At 42.0% G+C, this 18,321-nt stretch overlaps 1 protein-coding gene across 1 annotated transcript in view; it reads right to left on the reverse strand.

Moving 5' to 3' along the window:
* Positions 1-338: 338 nt before the first annotated feature.
* Positions 339-18,321, reverse strand: part of LOC144767685 (chemerin-like receptor 1) — a 54,345-nt gene continuing 36,362 nt past the window's right edge. Inside the window, exon 3 of the mRNA XM_078651080.1 lies at positions 339-5,612. Within this exon, the coding sequence (XP_078507206.1) occupies positions 4,516-5,598 (1,083 nt within the window). The 5' untranslated portion in view covers positions 5,599-5,612 and the 3' untranslated portion in view covers positions 339-4,515. The remainder of the gene's footprint in view (positions 5,613-18,321) is intronic.

Genomic DNA, 18,321 nt, shown 5'->3' on the forward strand with positions numbered 1-18,321 from the left:
GGAAATGCATGTCACATCTGTTCTGGTGCATCCCTGCTGATTTGCAGAGATGCGCCTGAACTCTTAAATCTTCCCCTTAGTGTTTTAGGACCAAAGTCATTTTTTTCCTTGTAAGGCTCCAAGTATTCTGAGACTGGTCCTTTTTTGAATCAATATAAGATCCGTGTAATATAGCTAGGCTTTCCTGTTTTCAGTTTCTATTTTTGGTCAATTCTGGTGTTTTTTTCCACTGTTTTGAAGTCATTTCAATACCTTAGAAAACAGTGGTTATCAGTGGTTACAAATTTTTGTGTCATTAAAAACTACAGAAACAGTGTTTTTCCGGTGTTTATGGAACGTTTTGCTTTTATTATTTGTTGATTTCTGCACTGATAGCTCATGGTATATAGACAGTGTAAGTATATTGTATATGAGGTACACATAGATTTTTGCAAATTAAACTTATTGTAGTACACCATACAACACTTCTTCAGTGAGTCTTTGGTCATGTGCGCTCGCTCTTTCTTTCCCATGTAAACTTCTGTGAAAAGGCCTTCTCAACATTGGCACTTGAGATTGGCATCACCAAAACAGCCGGTACACAATTTGTTAACTCTGGCCACTGACATAGCTTTCCATGCCAATACTGGTTCACTTGAAGATTGCGATAATTAGGGCAGGTTCTGCAACATTTGCGCTGATCTGGGCGCATATGCCCTCAGAGATATTGAAGCAGTCAAAAACAAAGCAGCACTTTTGAAACTACGGAGAAAATTCCCCTTTACAGAAGGGATCTAGAACAGAGTACCACAGTGAGGTTTCATTGACTTCAAATGCCATTGGTGGTGAAGGGCCATTTTTATTCAACATTGCAAGCCATTTTTCACACATTGTATGATAAAAGTTCCTCAATTGCTCTTCACCATTGCTTTGCTTACCAAATGGCAAGCACTCTAAAATGGAACATGTTGCAGTGTCAAAGTCACTAAAGGTACAATGTGGTAGTGGCGCTTAACTCAGCGACATCCCCCTGGGCACTTCTGAAAGTCCTGCGTAAGGCAGGATAAAAGACACTTAACAAAGGCTTTCCAATGAAGTGATTAACGGTTCATATTTTGAATTCTTTATTCATTCATGTGAACTTGTTGTAACTTTTCCAAATTAAATCAATTGATTCTTGTTGAATCCGTGCATCTGTATATTCATGTCTCCCTATGCATTTCGGGCAGGTCACCCTTCGTCAGCGGAAGTATCTGTAGAAGCAATAAATGTAAAATACCTTAATGGTCACCAAACAAAGACAAGGGAAAAGTATCCCTTCACCAATAGACCTGGTGTCTCAAGGATCCGTGTAGCAGTTACCTTTAATTCGAAGTGACAAGCGTGCGTAAATCATGAGGTTATGCAGCATGTGAGTAGCGCCTACAAATGGAATTAAAGACTAAAGAAATAAAATCGTGCAAATAATAAATGCGTAAAAAGTGATGGTTAAAAACGACAAGAAGTTTGTTGGCAACATGCATGCCATTTTTGAGTCTGTATTGGTGTGGTATATGCAAGACAGTGATAAAAATACCTCAGTTGTGAACATATAGTGCACGTGTGAATATGCGTGCAACAATATAGTGGCTCAACAGTCCATGCAAGAAATTAGCTTCCACCGTGGTCTGTTAGCAAAGTTACACAAACCATTTAAAACAAAATGAGTGAATGGAGTTTGAGTTTCTGTCATACACGCGTGTCAAAAATAGTACAAACAATAAAGACGATATAAGTCAATAGCGTCAAAACTTCTATCTGGGTATTCAGCCGTGGCATTAATAGACGCTGGTGCATTACTTTGCCCCGCGCGAATGGAGACGATAAAGTACCGGTGAGCCATGTGATTAACATAAATGAAGGACTAAAGAGTGAAAACGGCCGATAAGCCTGAAACTTCAAACGCCATCTTCAAATGTGTAATTGTGCAAACAAGTATATAACATACAAAATCTGACCGATAATGCGTTAAACAAATTTACAAAGAAAAACAACTGAGCGAATTGAAGTAACGTTGACAGGTGTGAATTTTCTAACATATGAGTGTGGAAAAGATGGTCATGGAAACGTGAGAGTCCTAAGTATGAAGCCACAAACTATGTGTATCCAGAGTGCCTACATGCGTGTTGAATATGGATGTGATCAGAAAAATAATGATCAAAATCACGTTAGGACTTTCAGCAGGGGGATGTCGCTGAGCTAAGCTCCACTACCACATTGTATTTACTATTACACCCTTGTCAGAGGGTGAAACCCCAGGAACACACTACAACTATACAGCCCATGCACAACTATTGGAGTGCGTGTTTAAACCATATTGATTGTAAGTCACTAAAGGTGTCACCCAGCCTATTCTCAAGGAGATGTTTCACATCGACACCAATTATGCTGAACACTTGGCAGACAAGGGTGTTTGTAGACTCTAGTTTTTTTTATTATGTCCACTACAGCAGTTATGTTTTCTTGTAAAAATCTAAGAATGCTGTAGAGTTTTCTTTTTTTCACATTACTATCAATATGTGACCAAAGATCCTCACATTTCTTGCCTTTGGCATCATCACTCAGCAAATATTCTGTAAACGGTTTCCACATGGATAATATAGAATTCATAGCCCCTTGGACTGAGAACCATCAGCTAAGTGACCCAATTGGAATTACTTTTTCTTTGATGCCACACAAAGCACAACCTGATAAGTATTTGCGTTTTAGTTCCTGTGCATAAGAGAGCAGTGCACCAGAATGGACTAAAAGTCAATAGCATTCCTCAATAACTCTGAAGATTGTAAAGATGCTTTCAGAATACCATCTAACAAGTGGCAAGGATCTCATACAGGGAAGCACTCCAGCTCAGGTATCAGTTTTGACAGGTTATCACTCAACTGTTTCATATATGTAGCTGAATCACTGCAAATACAAACAATATCACTCCAATATTTGTTGAACTTGGAAAGAACCTTTTTTTGCAGAGCATTCCAAATGACACTGAGTTCCATGTTTTCCAAAAGCCTGGTGTCATGTTTTATTCACTATCCCAGATGGTTGGTGATAGCGCTCTTTTCACATATACTTGTCACTATACCTTGCCCTGAATGTTTAAAGCCTGAGGTGTTGGCAATTCGCATACTATCAATACTGACTCACTAGAAACTGGGGGCTGGTGTATTAAGGGTTTTTACCTATTCTCTGTGGGTAAATGTGATGACACATATTAGCAAAGATTCTTATGAAACCAGCCATTTTACCTATCAGTGAAAGAATCAAATGCAGCCTGATTCTCTACAGTTTATAAAATAATTAAACAAGACCCTAAAATATTCTACTAAACCCTGCATCTTTAGACCAAAGACCACAAAACTGGAAAATACAAAAGGAAGAAGAAACAATATTTTAGTGGCATCCCTAAACAACAAAACTCAAGAAGAAGAATGTTAGCCTAGACTTTCTTATTGCTAGCTTGTATAACAAAGTTACATTGTATGGGGCCCTTCAGGGAAAAAAAATGATTCTCACTCTCTTTTTCCTTTCTTTGAATGGCATTTAGTTTGTGGTTTAGCAGGTTTTTTTTTCAGTGTTTATATGTTTTCACTGGTGAGGGCTATTTCTCTTTCGGTGGGACTTTATCAGTTATTATAGGTATAAACCTAAAACCGGACAGCCTAAATATAGCAAATGTAATTCCCAAAGCTTCACCTACATCAGCAAGGTTCAGGGTGAACCAAGATTGTGTACATACTGCCTATCAGTGACATAGCTAGGGGAGAGAGGGTGCCATGGCTGTCAACTGCCAACCACCACCCCCTCACTGGTATAAGTCACCCACATCACCCAACTCCACTCTTACCTGCTCCTGAGCGTCATACTTACGGGCCACCCCAGCTAGCAGTACGTCTAGCTACGCCACTGCTGCCAATCTTGACCCCATTCCTGTTGCCACTGTTAAATCGACTGAATGGCACCGAGCACTGACAAGTGAATTTCCCTAAGCACCAACTTTTGTGCACACCATCAAAATATGTTTTATATACTTTGATGCATGCATAGAGCTCCCCTTTAAATGATAAACCATGTTGGACAAGGCAATGACATCAAATGTCCCCCATTAAGGCATACATCTAATCAGTAAACAGCAGCAACTGAGTGTCCTTGGTCCATGATGCCATTTCATTTAATAAAATGTGGGCATTTTTCCAAGCATCTAACAGAAAAGATAAGGTCATTTGTTGTAAATACGACCCATCCCTGTGCTTTGAAGATACATAAACGGTGTGTGGTGACGCAATGCATCATTTTCTTGTAGATGAGGCCCTGTGAGTCCACAGCTTAGTCCACATACAGAATTTTGAAAACCTTCTCTGGCAATTTTGACAGAAGAGCACACACTGGTTTTAAAACAAGAATGATTCACAGCAACACAGCTATACTGATAACACTCTGAACTGAAGTATGACATAACCCCACATGGGAACGAATTTTCTGTGCAGGCCACTGAAGAAAGGTTCAGAGGATACAAGATTCCATCTCACTTGAAGATTTAGGTGGGCTCCTACTCTCCATCGTAGCTGGAGTTTGTTCCTCATTGAACGCTCTTTCAAACACTGATAAAATAGGGCGTCTGAACATATCTTTGAAGTCTCTGCCCATGAAGAAGTACAGGATAGGATTGAGGCAGCTGTTAAAGTAGGCCAGACATGTTGCAAAAGTTACAGCTAAAATATGGACATCAAAAGACCAAGGGTAATGTTCTCTAAATACCAGCAAGGGTAAGGAATGGAATGGAAACCAACAGATGAAAAACAGGACCAAGATAGTGAGGATAATCCTGAAGGGCCGGCTGGATGTTCTGTGGCATGGTCGTTGCCAGATCTTCACAGCAATCGCTCCATAGCAGATAATGATGATGGTGAAGGGGAATACAAACATGGTTACAAATCGAGTTATGATCATGACCCTGTGGCGCATCTCCATGATACTAAAGGCTATTTCAGAAAAATCCTCAAAAGGAACAGCATAACTCCTGAAGCAAACTGTTGCATTGTCCTCCAAAGCATCCGCAGTTTCATAAAATGCTGGATAAGGAGAGCTGACTATAATTGAGAAAACCCATGTGACAAATGCAACCTTGTAGGCCAGACTGGGTTTTCTGTATCTTCTGGACCAGAATGGATACAGCACCGAAACGCATCGGTCGATGCTGATCACCACGAGGAAGGAGATGCTTGCCATCATGTTTAGATATAAAACCATGTATCTGATCTTACACAAAAATCCACCAAAGGGCCAATATCCATCCATTGCCACTGACGCAATGTGAAGAGGGAGGAACATATCAAAGATGAAGTCTGCAATGGCCAAATTAAGGAACCAGATGATGTTCACAGTCTTGGTCATCTTGAAGGTGCAGATACCTATCACCAACCCATTGCCTGACGTTCCCAGAAGGAAGGTGAGTGAATAAGACACAATGGAGATCACATCTATGTAATTAAATAAAGTGTACTCAGAGGTGGGTGTAGCTGTCTCTATAGTTGTTGAGTTTGACCAAAGTAAAGACAGACTGTCAGTGACGTTCTCCATGACCATCTGACTGTGTTTACCTGAAATAAAAAAGGCCAATGTTTATTTTTGTCAACTATCTGCTTTAAAGCAAACAGAAACAAGCTTAAAATTACAAGAAACTTCAAATAGAATGTAAATATTCATGAAAATGTAATAAAAAGAGTATGTGAACCACTGTTATGATATTTATATAGTAAAGTGTGTATCCTGTCAGAAAAAACCATAGCACAAATGAAAAATCCTTTGAAGAAGATGAAGAACCAGCATCAGAGGAGGCATTTTTATGTGCTTTATGTTTGTTTCAATCATACCTGTGTGAAGGATGCCGTTTAAAGCAAACAATCTGTTACATGAACATCAGTGTGGCCATCGAAATATCATAGTTAAGTGCTGTCTCAATAATTGCATCTGCAGTAAAGCCTTCAAATGGCGTATATGTTTTCCCTTCAGTCGGTCACAATACATATATCGCTTCACCCATTAGTTCCAAAGGTTTTTTATATATCCATGGTTTTCAGCGTGTGGCCCTCAGGCTCTTCTGAGTGAGCATTAAAACTCTTGCAAACATATCCTGCACCGGAGTGCCATGGTGTTCTTTAAAAATTAAGGAAACTGTGTTGGATATATATATATGTATATATATATATTACCTACTGGCGGTCGCCAGTAGGTATATATAGTTAGGATTTTTTTGAATAGGGATTTCTGAAAATTCTATGTTGAATAACTTTGGCGTTGATGGACAGAATTGGCTGAAATTTTCAGGAAAATGGCACATTTTGTTTCTGAGCGTCCCCTGAAAGTTTGGGAGGGTTTCGTCAAGCGGGGGCCGAGAAAAAAGGGGGGTCCCAAAACGTGTTTTTAACATTGAGTTTTCCATAGGGCGGTTGGACTCACTTTTAGCTCGAACGGCTGAATGGATTTCTATGAAACTTGGCAAAATTGTAGAGACTGTTTGCCCGATGTGCCTTTGCTAGGTCTCAAGATATGTGCTCCAGTGGATTTTGAGAAATTAACGTTCAAAAAAATATATATATCTGTGACAGCGTCCCGGTTAGCGCCCCGGTTCGCGTACCAGACGCGTAACGGAACTTTGCGAGGAGAAGCGGATTGGCTCTCCGGTGACTGTCAACATTCTAAACAGTCCGGAGTGGCCGCCATCTTGTCTCTCGGTAGGATCGAGAGACAAGAGGTGGAAATAAACGAAGGGGGAAATGAATGAAAGGGGGCAAGGTAGACCCTTCCTGACCCCCTAGGATTGATGTGGGGGCTATTAAAGGGCCCCGCGGGGCAAAAAAATAAAATACATTTTTTTTCGATTTTTCGCGGTGGAAGCGCTACCCGGTACGCGAACCGGGTAGCTCACCGGTAGCGTAACGGGAGTCCGCCATCTTGTGTTTCGGACGAATTTAGTCACAAGATGGAGGATAAACAATGTTGGGAATGGGTATAAGGGGGCACGGGAGACATATCCTGACCCCCTAGGTTTTCTGAGGGTGGCTGAGGAGGCCCATATATGTAAAAAAAAACACCTTTTTTTTTCAAATTTTCGCACGGTTAGCGCCCGGTCCGCGCACCGGGTAGCGTTCCGGAAAGCGTAACAAGGGGAAAATCAAGGGAAATATTAAAATAATATTTTAGAGTGCTTTGAGGTAGGGTAGCTCTGAATAGAGCTGTTGTGTTGTGTGGGTGATGTAAGTACCAACATGTAGGTACCAATGAAGAGTCTAAAATTCAATGTACACCGTCTCCTCTGTAGATATTTTGTATGTTCTAATATGGGTTATTTAAATGTAAATGTGTGGAAAAGCACTTCATGCTTTAAAGCAATTGTATTTTTGAACTGATTGTTCTTTCCTCTTAGTCCTCCTCTTTGGTTTTTTTCCCCACACTCTTCTTCAGCATGATAGTTGATAAATTCGTTCCCTCAAAAAATTTATATACATAAAAAAATTATATTAAATACATATAAAATATATTTTTCCTTTAAAAGAAGAATACATTTTACAGCTTTTAATATTTGCTATTAAAAAACCATTGAAATTCACTGAAAAAACCATAGGTTATAGACCATATATAGTTAGGAATTAGCATTTACAAAACCTTGAAAATTCACTGAAAAAACCATAGGTTATAGACCATATATAGTTAGGAATTAGCATTTACAAAACCTTATTTTACTCACACAAAACCATTGAAATTCGCATATATAGTTAGTTGCACTAACTATATATCGCGCACCCGCAATCCACTGCTGATCATGTCACATATTACATCATTCATGACATGGTCAGTGACATCACTGATGACATCACTGATGACATCTCAAATGACATCACTGATGACATCACTGATGACAACATCCAGTGACTGTATGTTTCTGTAAAGTTAAAATATGTCTTACATATTGAAGAATGAGTGGATGTATAAGTGTCTGGATGAAGGATTTAGTAGGTGCATGACTGACTGTATGAGTGAGTGATTAAATGTGTCTCACTGAGTGCATGGGTTAGTGACTAAACTGTCTTAATTTGTGCATCATTATGTCTGTTGTTCTGTAAACTGCTGCATGTGTTGATCAGTAGCTATATGAGTAACTATATGGGTTATTGATTGGTTGCCCAAGTATTTGTATGGGAGACTGAGTGTGTGTGTGGGTGGCTGGGAGGTGTATGACTCTGTGCATAGATGTGTGAGCAGTTGATTCACTAGATGTATGGGTTCAAAAGTACATGTGGAAACAGCTGTATGGGCGGTTGACTGTGTGCATGAGTGTATTGGTGAGTGAATGGATATCTCAGTGCTACATGTCAAAGTAAGTACATATGTAAAACACAGTACATGTGAGAGTTGACATATATAAATAACTGTGCATAAGAGCCAGTGAATGTGTGAGTGGCTGTATGGATCATTGTGAACTTGTATCAGGGATTGATTAAGAGAGTAAATATGTGTTAGTATATGTTTGAATAAGTAAGGTGTGTATAACTGTATAGTTGAGGAAATGGAGGTGTGATTGATTCTTTGCATGACTGACTAGGTGTGTGAGTAACTCCATGGATGAGTGACAGTCTGTGAGTGTCTGTTTACACTGAGTGTATCTAAGGTTATATTAGAGTCTGAAGAGGTTCATCGTATTATCACATGAAGGATGTCATCAGTGATGTGATCAGTAATGTCAAATGAGATGTCATCAGTGATGTCATAAGTGATGTCATTTGAGATGTCATCAGTGATGTCATCAGTGATGTCGTTTGAGATGTCATCAGTGATGTCATCAGTGATGTCATCAGTGATGTCATTTGAGATGTCATCAGTGATGTCATCAGTGATGTCATTTGAGATGTCTTCAGTGATGTCATCAGTGATGTCACTGACCATGTCATGAATGATGTAATATGTGACATGATCAGCAGTGGATTGCGGGTGCGCGATATATAGTTAGTGCAACTAACTATATATGCGAATGGTTTTGTGTGAGTAAAATAAGGTTTTGTAAATGCTAATTCCTAACTATATATGGTCTATAACCTATGGTTTTTTCAGTGAATATATATATATATATATATATATATATATATATATATATATATATATATATATTCTATTCCATTTACCCAGGCCTGTACATTAAATGCCACCCACCTAAGTAACACTCTAAAACTTTGCCCAGCCCTGCCATGGCAGCCTGAATGTTATGTTATGTTATGTTATGTTATGCTGTTTTATAACGCGCTCAATTACTGCCGGAGTATCCTGGCGCGAAATTTGCAATTCGCAATTTGAGAATCGCAAACAGAATAATTTCAAGGGTGCAAGGGTGTCATAAGGACACCCTGATGAACCCCTGAAATTAACATGTGTGCGCATATGGCGCACATACATGCCCTAAGGGCATGCATGTGCACCACATGGCACCTTTGCAAATGCAAAAAAGTGCATTTGGGAAAGAAATCACAAATTACCACCAACTTGAAGTTGGTGGTAATTTGCGATTTCTCAATGAGAAATCGCACAACTTGGGTGCTTCATACAGAGCATTTAAGGAATCGCAAATTTTGCGATTCCTTAAATGCAGTGTTACACTGCCATGGAGAGTTGGCATTTAAACACTTTGGCAAGCCTTTTACACCATTTTTAGCACACATAGATTACCCCTAAGGTAGGCCCTTGGTAGCCCGGAGTGCAGTGTGCTGTGTAAGTAAAAGGTGGGACATGTACTTTTAGAGGTTTTACATGTCCTAGTGGTGAAAAACTCCCAAATTTGTTTTTGACTACTGTGAGGCCTTCCACTCACATAGGCTTACATTGGAAAATACTTCTTACATTTAATACACTGTAATTCCTAATGGAGAGGAGGTAGATCTTTGAGGTTTGGTACCCATGTATGGTAACGAAACATCCTCTTTAATGGAAAAGTTGGATTTTTCATTACAATTTTCAAAATTTTAGAAAGTTGGCATTTTACTGCTCTTAGCTCTGTGTTCCTGCAGCCTGTCTCTGATCACATATCTGGGGTGGGGGACAGCGGGGCTTTGTGTATTACCCCTAGACAGCCACACACAATGGAATTTGACTTGATGGACCATACTTGGAGGATGGGAAGGAGGAGCTGGCCACATTCTCACATTTGCACCAGAATAGACTAAGTTCTGTTCACACACAAAGGACTCCATTGCTCCATGTTGTGAGACTAGACCTAGGCTGGGAAGGAAGGACCCTGTACACTTCACAGACCCTTCTTGTAAGCCCCCTCTCTTCAAAAGCACCGCTGGGTATAAAACCAGGACCACTGATCATACCACTGCAGTACACTTCTGGACCTGTGAGTGCTCTGCCGGGAAGAAGGACGTCTGTGCTGCTGAAGTACTGCTACTCTGCTGAACTGCTGCTCTTGAAAAACAGCTGCCTTGCTGTGCTGACCTGCTGACCTCCTTGCCTGGGTGTACTGGCCCTACATGATGTGAACCTTTAACCTGGCATGACTCTTAGGGCTAGCCGGCTGGCCTCCTGATTTGAACTCTCAGGGACATGAAAGACTTCCAGTCATCCTGCTTCTGCAATGGGACTCTGCCATCTGTGTGTCTGCCCGGCCAAGTGGTGCCAACTCAGTCCTGGATCTTTGGGACTGAGACCTAAGATGCTTACTCCAGCAGCACCAACACATCACCACCGCTGTGAGAGGCAGAAGCTATGCATCGCCATCACTGCCTAGGTCAGAACTAGGGGTGAGCAGTAAACTCTCCTCCGCCAGCGGTGTTCTCAGGGTTTTGTCCATTCCGTGCTCTGCTTGGAGCGCACAAATTGGCAAAAACTCTGCCAATCGCCACATAGCAGAGGTTACCGCCCACCCCAGTGCTGTTTGCTTCAAATTTCCATGTTTTTTTAATAATGCATGTTTTAAATTCAGATCTGTATCCAGCAGCATCCGGCTTCATACTGAAGAAGGGAGATGTATTTTCATCTCTTGTAATTTGGAAAGTATAATGGCACCACATGTTGCTAATTGTGGATGCTACAGGTCAGGCACCTTTGTTGACTCTGTGACTTCACAGGAGGCAGGGAGTCCAATGCACTAATAGGCCTCAGTGCAGAGGAGCTGCAAATACCACAGTGAGGGCAGCCGCGCCTTGTCATTGATCTGAGCTTCGGCGGGAAAAAGAGGCGTTCACGGAGCTTGACCTGTCCTAGGGGAATGTGGTAAATCCAGAGCAGCACAAACTTGGGCCAGGGGAAGGCTGTGAGCTGTCTCTGGAGGTGAATAGTCACACCTTGCCAGGAGTCTCAGCCATAAAACACTGGCTGTGTAGCTCGCAGGAGCCCTGAGGGAGTGAGTGTGCAGCCTGTGGTACTGCAAGTGTTTGAGCATGCATCCTGCCCCTCGGACTGCAGTGTCAGCAGCATGCGGGACCATTCCTCCAGCGAGGACTACTAGGAGCTGGATGGTGGACTCCCAGTGTCAGCCTCAGTGCTGCATCCCCAGCCCCTCAGTGCACATGAGGGCCATGAAGAGCAGGAGCCGTCCAGCGCAAGGAGTAGGACCGCTGTTTGGCCTGCAGCTCTAGTCTTCATCATCCACTGCATTTGAACCCCTTCAATGCTAAGCAGCCCGCTGACATGGCCCGGCGGGAGCAGAAGGTAGGTGAGGGGTAACTGCATTGGAGCTCTGTGCAACAATCCACAGCACAGGCGCAGTCTTCCACTGACTACTGTACTTAAAGTTGGACGACTGTCTCTGATCTTGTCTCCAGCACAAACACTGCTTGCTGTTGACCACTATATCACTGATGTGTTTTCTTCTTCTGGTTACTGAGACATCTGACTCTTGCTTTAAATACTGTGCTGCCCCTGTCCAAGCACTGCACTACCTGCCACTCACTACTGCCCATGACTACCGCCCTACCCTTCACTGTCCTCGGCACTGCCCTTGTGTGTGCCTCTGGGGGATAAAATCAATTTAGTGACTATGAACTTTCTGGGAACTAATTTGATTTCCTCCGTACGTTATCAGCATGACGGACCAGAATTCTGCTGCACGTGGAACTCTGTGGAGTTTTTAGGGGACAAATGCAAAAACAACAGTTGATGGACAGAATGCAGAACAATGTCACACATTCACCCCAGTACAGAGATCTGGGCCTAAATCCATCGTTTTTTTGCACTCCACACCACCCCAGTTCATATGGCATATGCAAATCAGCCTTGACCCTGTGCCTCATGGGGACAGTCCAGCCCGAACTGCCAAGCCATGTCTTTCCTGGACCGGAACCAAGCATCCTAGGACCGGTTTCTGGCTATCAGCCGTCTTCAGCCAGGATAGCTTGACTCCAGTGGTGTGGAGAGCATGGGACTCACGTCTGAGCATACCCATCCCACTCGGGGTGACAAATGCAAAAACAACAGTAGATGAACACTCCACACCACCCCAGTTCAGACATAGCCATATGCCTCATGGGAATAGTTCAGCCCGAACTGCCAAGCCATGTCTTTCCTGGACCAGAGTTTTTAGGGGACTCCATGGAATTCCGTGGAGTACAACTCTGTAATATCAGCCCAACCCTAGTTGGCACCAACACAGCACTGATTGTTGTATCCCAGCATACACTTAGGAGGGTTGTATCCTTCACAATTTCATTAATTTCATCATCATAGATCACACACACTTCTACCGTTTCTCTTTCATCAGAGAACTCCTCTTCACTGTCCTCTTGTATGGCATGCACAGTACGCCTCCGATTGTTGGACATACTGGTTTTGCACATGCGAGCAAAATGCCCAATTCATTTACACTTGTAACACTTCTCCTTGAGTGCTATACACTTATCAGAATCAGCTGTATGCCTGGTGCTACCAAATCTATAACAAGCGTGATTATATCTAGGTTGGGTGTTCTTATTAATTTGAGGCGCACTTTTAACAAAGTTGCCGCTTGCCTGCTTGCTATCTTTTTTCTTTCCAATAGCACACACTTTGGTCTGATCCCCTTTATCTTTAACTTGATTAGAATTGAGTTCCTTAACGTACTTAGAAGTGTTCTCCCAGCGTCTTGCTACTTCAATGGATTGTTTTTTAAAGAGGGATCTTTTAAGTCTAAGAGTTTTTCCTGTATTTTGGTGTTATTCGTTCTATTAATAAACTGATCTCTTATTATATCTTCTGTTAGATCTTTAAATTTGCAAGTTGATGCAAGTCTTCTAAGTACCGATATATACTGCTCAACAGATTCTCCAGATTGTTGTGCTCTATCAACTGCCTTCATCCTCTGAGTAGCTCCTCAGAACATTCTAAGATGGCATGGTAACCATCACTAGGTAACATCCACAATATGGATGCTGGGATACAACACAGATGGATCAGAACCAGTGCTTTGTTCCTGTTGCATGGCACAGATTCAACGCATTGCCTGTGGAGCCACCACTGTGTGATTCTCTACTCAGTGCAAGGTCCTTCCATCCCAGTAGACAACAGTCCTGAGGTGCAGGGGTGAGTAGTTCCAAGCTTTGGCCAGTAGGTGTGAGAAGATGCATCCTCTGCTGCTACTTTGGTGGATCCGGATGGTGTCTGCCTGGGAGAGGGTAGCAGATCATAAGTGTCTGGTCAGTTGGTGAAAGGTTATGCATTTGTTTCCGGACCTTCATTGTGCAGGATTTTGTATGCGTGGATCAACATCTTGAACTGGCATCCCTACTGGATCAGGAGCCAGTGTAGCTTCTTGAGGTGGGGTGTGATGTGGGTCCATCTGGCGAGGTCAAGGATGAGTTTTGCTGCTGAGTTTTTTTATTGTCGTAGTCTCTTCAGGAGGCCTTCAGTGAACATACATAGAGTGTGCTCCCATAGACCAACCTGCAGGTTACGAGGGCTTGCGTGACAATCCTACTGATGTTCACTGGGAGCCATCTGAAGATCTTGCGGAGCATGCATAGTGTGTGGTAGCAGGTGGATGAGACTGCATTTACGTGTTTCTCCATGAATGGCTTGCCTTACAAGATGATGCCAAGGTTGCAGGTGTGGTCTGTCGGGGTGTTGGGTGGGGTGGGTTGAGTTATGAAGCCACCCATGGTGGTTGTTGTTCCCGAAAATGAGGACTTCCTTCATGTCTGTGTTGAACTTGAGACAGCTGTTCTTCATAAAGTCGGCAAAGTTCACTATTCTTCTGTGGAAGTTGATTCTGGCAATGATTGATTGATAACAAAGTTTATTTAGACAATAGTCTATAAACCATACATAGAACAATGGATCGCACCTTGTGATAAAATATTTAAAACCACAATTCATTTTACACATTTACGACATCTATAAAACCATAAGCATAAAATATTTAAAACCACAATTCATTTTACACTTTTACAACACTTATAAAACCATAAACATAAAATTGGGATACTCTATATTTTTAAACTTTCCCATTCTCCTTTGTTGCCTCCATTACATATTCTCTTGTTGCTTTCAGAAATTTCCCCAATGCAATTGTAATATCCAGAAAAGGCATTTCTGTAAGAAGGTCGATAGCATCAGCACGAGAGGTCACCTCATATTTTAAAAAAATTGGACGTAAATGTTTTTTCCGAATTACTAAAATACAAGTACAATCAAGCAGTATATGTAAAATATAATTTCTTACTCCTAGACCACATTTACAAGTACCATCCAGATGGATCAGGGCCACTCTTATATTTCTTTCGATCTTCCAAGGATTTAGCTCCACCCAAACCTTCAAGATTTCATGTCTTAGCCATCTACTAGGCAGTAAATCCAGGTATGGGAACCGGGTCTCCTTTTCCCATTTAATCTTCACCCAATTCATCGATTTTTTTAGCCTCAGATAGTCCATGTCTTTTGATCTAGAGTATTCAAGCCCTTGGTCTCTAAGCATTTTTTTAGTGCATGCTATATTCATCAGTGGAAGGGAGAGGCTCAATTTCAAGTGCGTGGCTACCGTCTGGAGGGTTTTCCTTACATCTCGCGCCCAGCGTAAGCTGCTTGCTCGAATTTCCTCTCTACACCAAATTGATACCTTCTCATCACCACCAGGCTCCTGTCGATTCCAAAATCTTATTAGGGACAATTGAGTCTTTACTTCCCATGATGTTAAACCCACCTCCATTCTATTAGCTTGAATCATGGAGCAATTTGGTAGGGACAGTAACATTTTCACAATTTTACCTTCTTCCCGGTCCCACCCTCTTTTACCACTCAGGAAAACCACCTCTGCTCCATAAAGCACTTGAGGGGGGATCATGACTTCAAAAGCCTTCAAAAGCGGTCTGTGTGACATATATTGCCATAATCTTTATTAAATTGTTTCAACCCACAGACCGAAGAGTAAGCCTTTGCCGTCTGTGCCTCCAAGTGGGTATTCCACTTTAAAGTGCTATTAAACCAGAGGCCTAAGTATTTGTATTCACATACTACGTCTAATTTATCCTGTCCTGAAAACCAATTAAAATCGTTTACCCGCTTTCCAAAACATAGGATCTTTGTTTTTTCCATATTCACTGTAAGGTCATCGGCGTATAAGAGACATGACACTTTGTTATTATTCATTCGCGGGCTCGCACTTTTTTCAACTTCCAAAGTCGCTGGAAGGTCTGCCAAAAAGATTGAGAAAAGCAGGGGTGCCAAAACGCACCCTTGTCTCAAACCATTCTTTACTGGGATTTTATTGGTCAGTGAGCCCTTTATATCTCTAATGACCTGGGCCCAATTGCCACTATGTAATTCTTTTAATATGTTCAATATACCCTGTGACATTCCATAGTTTTCCAGTACTTCCCAAAGGCTATTTCGGTCTACTGTGTCAAACGCCGTTCGGAAATCGACGAAACAGCAAAATAATTTGCCGTTTTGTTCCATCGATTTCCTGGCCAGAGCCCACAGTGCAAAACAATGATCTATCGTGGAATGGCCTTCTTTGAAGCCCCCTTGTTCAACCGGCATGATAGATCTATGTTCCACCCAAGCTTTTAGCTTACTGAGGAATATTTTAGAGAATTTTTTTTCTCCTGTATCCAATAGGTTGATTAGCCTGTAATTCTTCGGGGCATGTACAGCCCCTTTCTTGTGTAGAGGTCTTATTATGGCTCCCTTCCAGTTTAGGGGCATAATCCCTTGGTCTAAAATTAAAGCAAACATTTTCGCGTAGAATTCCGCCCACCACGTCTGGTTTGAATTTAATATCAAGGCTGGTAGGTTCTCTGGGCCTCACTGTAGTGGGGCGCCATCACGCCCCCAACAATCGCACTGCCAAACGTGCGAATCGCCTTCATGATTCCTTATGTTTCATTTTTCATGTTCATCCATTTACTCCATTTCTGTTTCACATTTGTCATCCTTCTTAATCTGTTTTAATGTGAGCCTGCGCGCTGAGTGTACTTGCTGTTTCCGAGTTTTTACTGTTCACCCCCTGTCTATCCGGACTTTGTGAATGAACAGGACCAAGGCAATAATTCATGTCAGGCAGCGTTTTATTTAAGAAAATACCCAATGCATTTCGGGCTCAACGCCCTTCTTCGGGGGTCACTGTAAACAAATGACAAATAACCACAGTCACTAATTGTGTCATCCACTTGTAAAAAACATTGCTTAATGCTAATCTAATTAATCAACATGTTGCCCAATCTGTGTCCAGCACTTCAGTATATTACGCTGTGCACTGTTTGTTAAACCATTTGAATAATGTGCTTTACATTTGAATAATATGCTTTACATTGCTCCTAATTCTAATCTTTGTTTCATTGCCGCTTTTAAAAAAAGTTGAAACCACCTCGTTCTCCTCCCCACATGAGAACAACTCATCAATCACTCGCCGTCTGCCTGTGCCTCGGCTCTAAATCACACATTTTCCCCTTCCCAATCTTTTTCCATCTCTCTTCGTGCTCGTTTAAACTAACGTGCCCCGTCTCTCACTTAACCCCAACCTCACAGCCATCATTACTCCTAATTGACTCTCAGTACCCTTCCCTTCCTTCTTAGATGTTTTCACCACCAGAGATGAGCCCACGACATGCTCGCTTAACACATACCTGCTGCCTGTTATTTAAAACCGGCCGTCCTTACTCCGTCTGACTTCCTATGTGTGTCCTCCCAGAATCCCTCCCTTATTTAACACCTGGTTTCAACTATCCGATGACGTTACAAAATCACCCTCCCTCACAGCTGCAATGGAGGACTAATCTTCGTGAGTTACTACAACTCCCATAATGCTGTTCAAAATGCATTTGAGGGAGGGTGATTTTGTAACGTCATCGGATAGTTGAAACCAGGTGTTAAATAAGGGAGGGATTCTGGGAGGACACACATAGGAAGTCAGACGGAGTAAGGACGGCCGGTTTTAAATAACAGGCAGCAGGTATGTGTTAAGCGAGCATGTCGTGGGCTCATCTCTGGTGGTGAAAACATCTAAGAAGGAAGGGAAGGGTACTGAGAGTCAATTAGGAGTAATGATGGCTGTGAGGTTGGGGTTAAGTGAGAGACGGGGCACGTTAGTTTAAACGAGCACGAAGAGAGATGGAAAAAGATTGGGAAGGGGAAAATGTGTGATTTAGAGCCGAGGCACAGGCAGACGGCGAGTGATTGATGAGTTGTTCTCATGTGGGGAGGAGAACGAGGTGGTTTCAACTTTTTTTAAAAGCGGCAATGAAACAAAGATTAGAATTAGGAGCAATGTAAAGCATATTATTCAAATGTAAAGCACATTATTCAAATGGTTTAACAAACAGTGCACAGCGTAATATACTGAAGTGCTGGACACAGATTGGGCAACATGTTGATTAATTAGATTAGCATTAAGCAATGTTTTTTAAAAGTGGATGACACAATTAGTGACTGTGGTTATTTGTCATTTGTTTACAGTGACCCCCGAAGAAGGGCGTTGAGCCCGAAATGCATTGGGTATTTTCTTAAATAAAACGCTGCCTGACATGAATTATTGCCTTGGTCCTGTTCATTCACAAAGTCCGGATAGACAGGGGGTGAACAGTAAAAACTCGGAAACAGCAAGTACACTCAGCGCGCAGGCTCGCATTAAAACAGATTAAGAAGGATGACAAATGTGAAACAGAAATGGAGTAAATGGATGAACATGAAAAATGAAACATAAGGAATCATGAAGGCGATTCGCACGTTTGGCAGTGCGATTGTTGGGGGCGTGATGGCGCCCCACTACAGTGAAGTTCATAACCCTGTTGCCACGAGGGCATGGCAATAAACTCAATCTGCACGCAATCTGGAGAATAAAAAGACAAGCAT

This window comes from Lissotriton helveticus, chromosome 7 (assembly GCF_964261635.1).
Source record: "Lissotriton helveticus chromosome 7, aLisHel1.1, whole genome shotgun sequence".
Classification (NCBI taxonomy): Eukaryota; Metazoa; Chordata; class Amphibia; order Caudata; family Salamandridae; genus Lissotriton; species Lissotriton helveticus.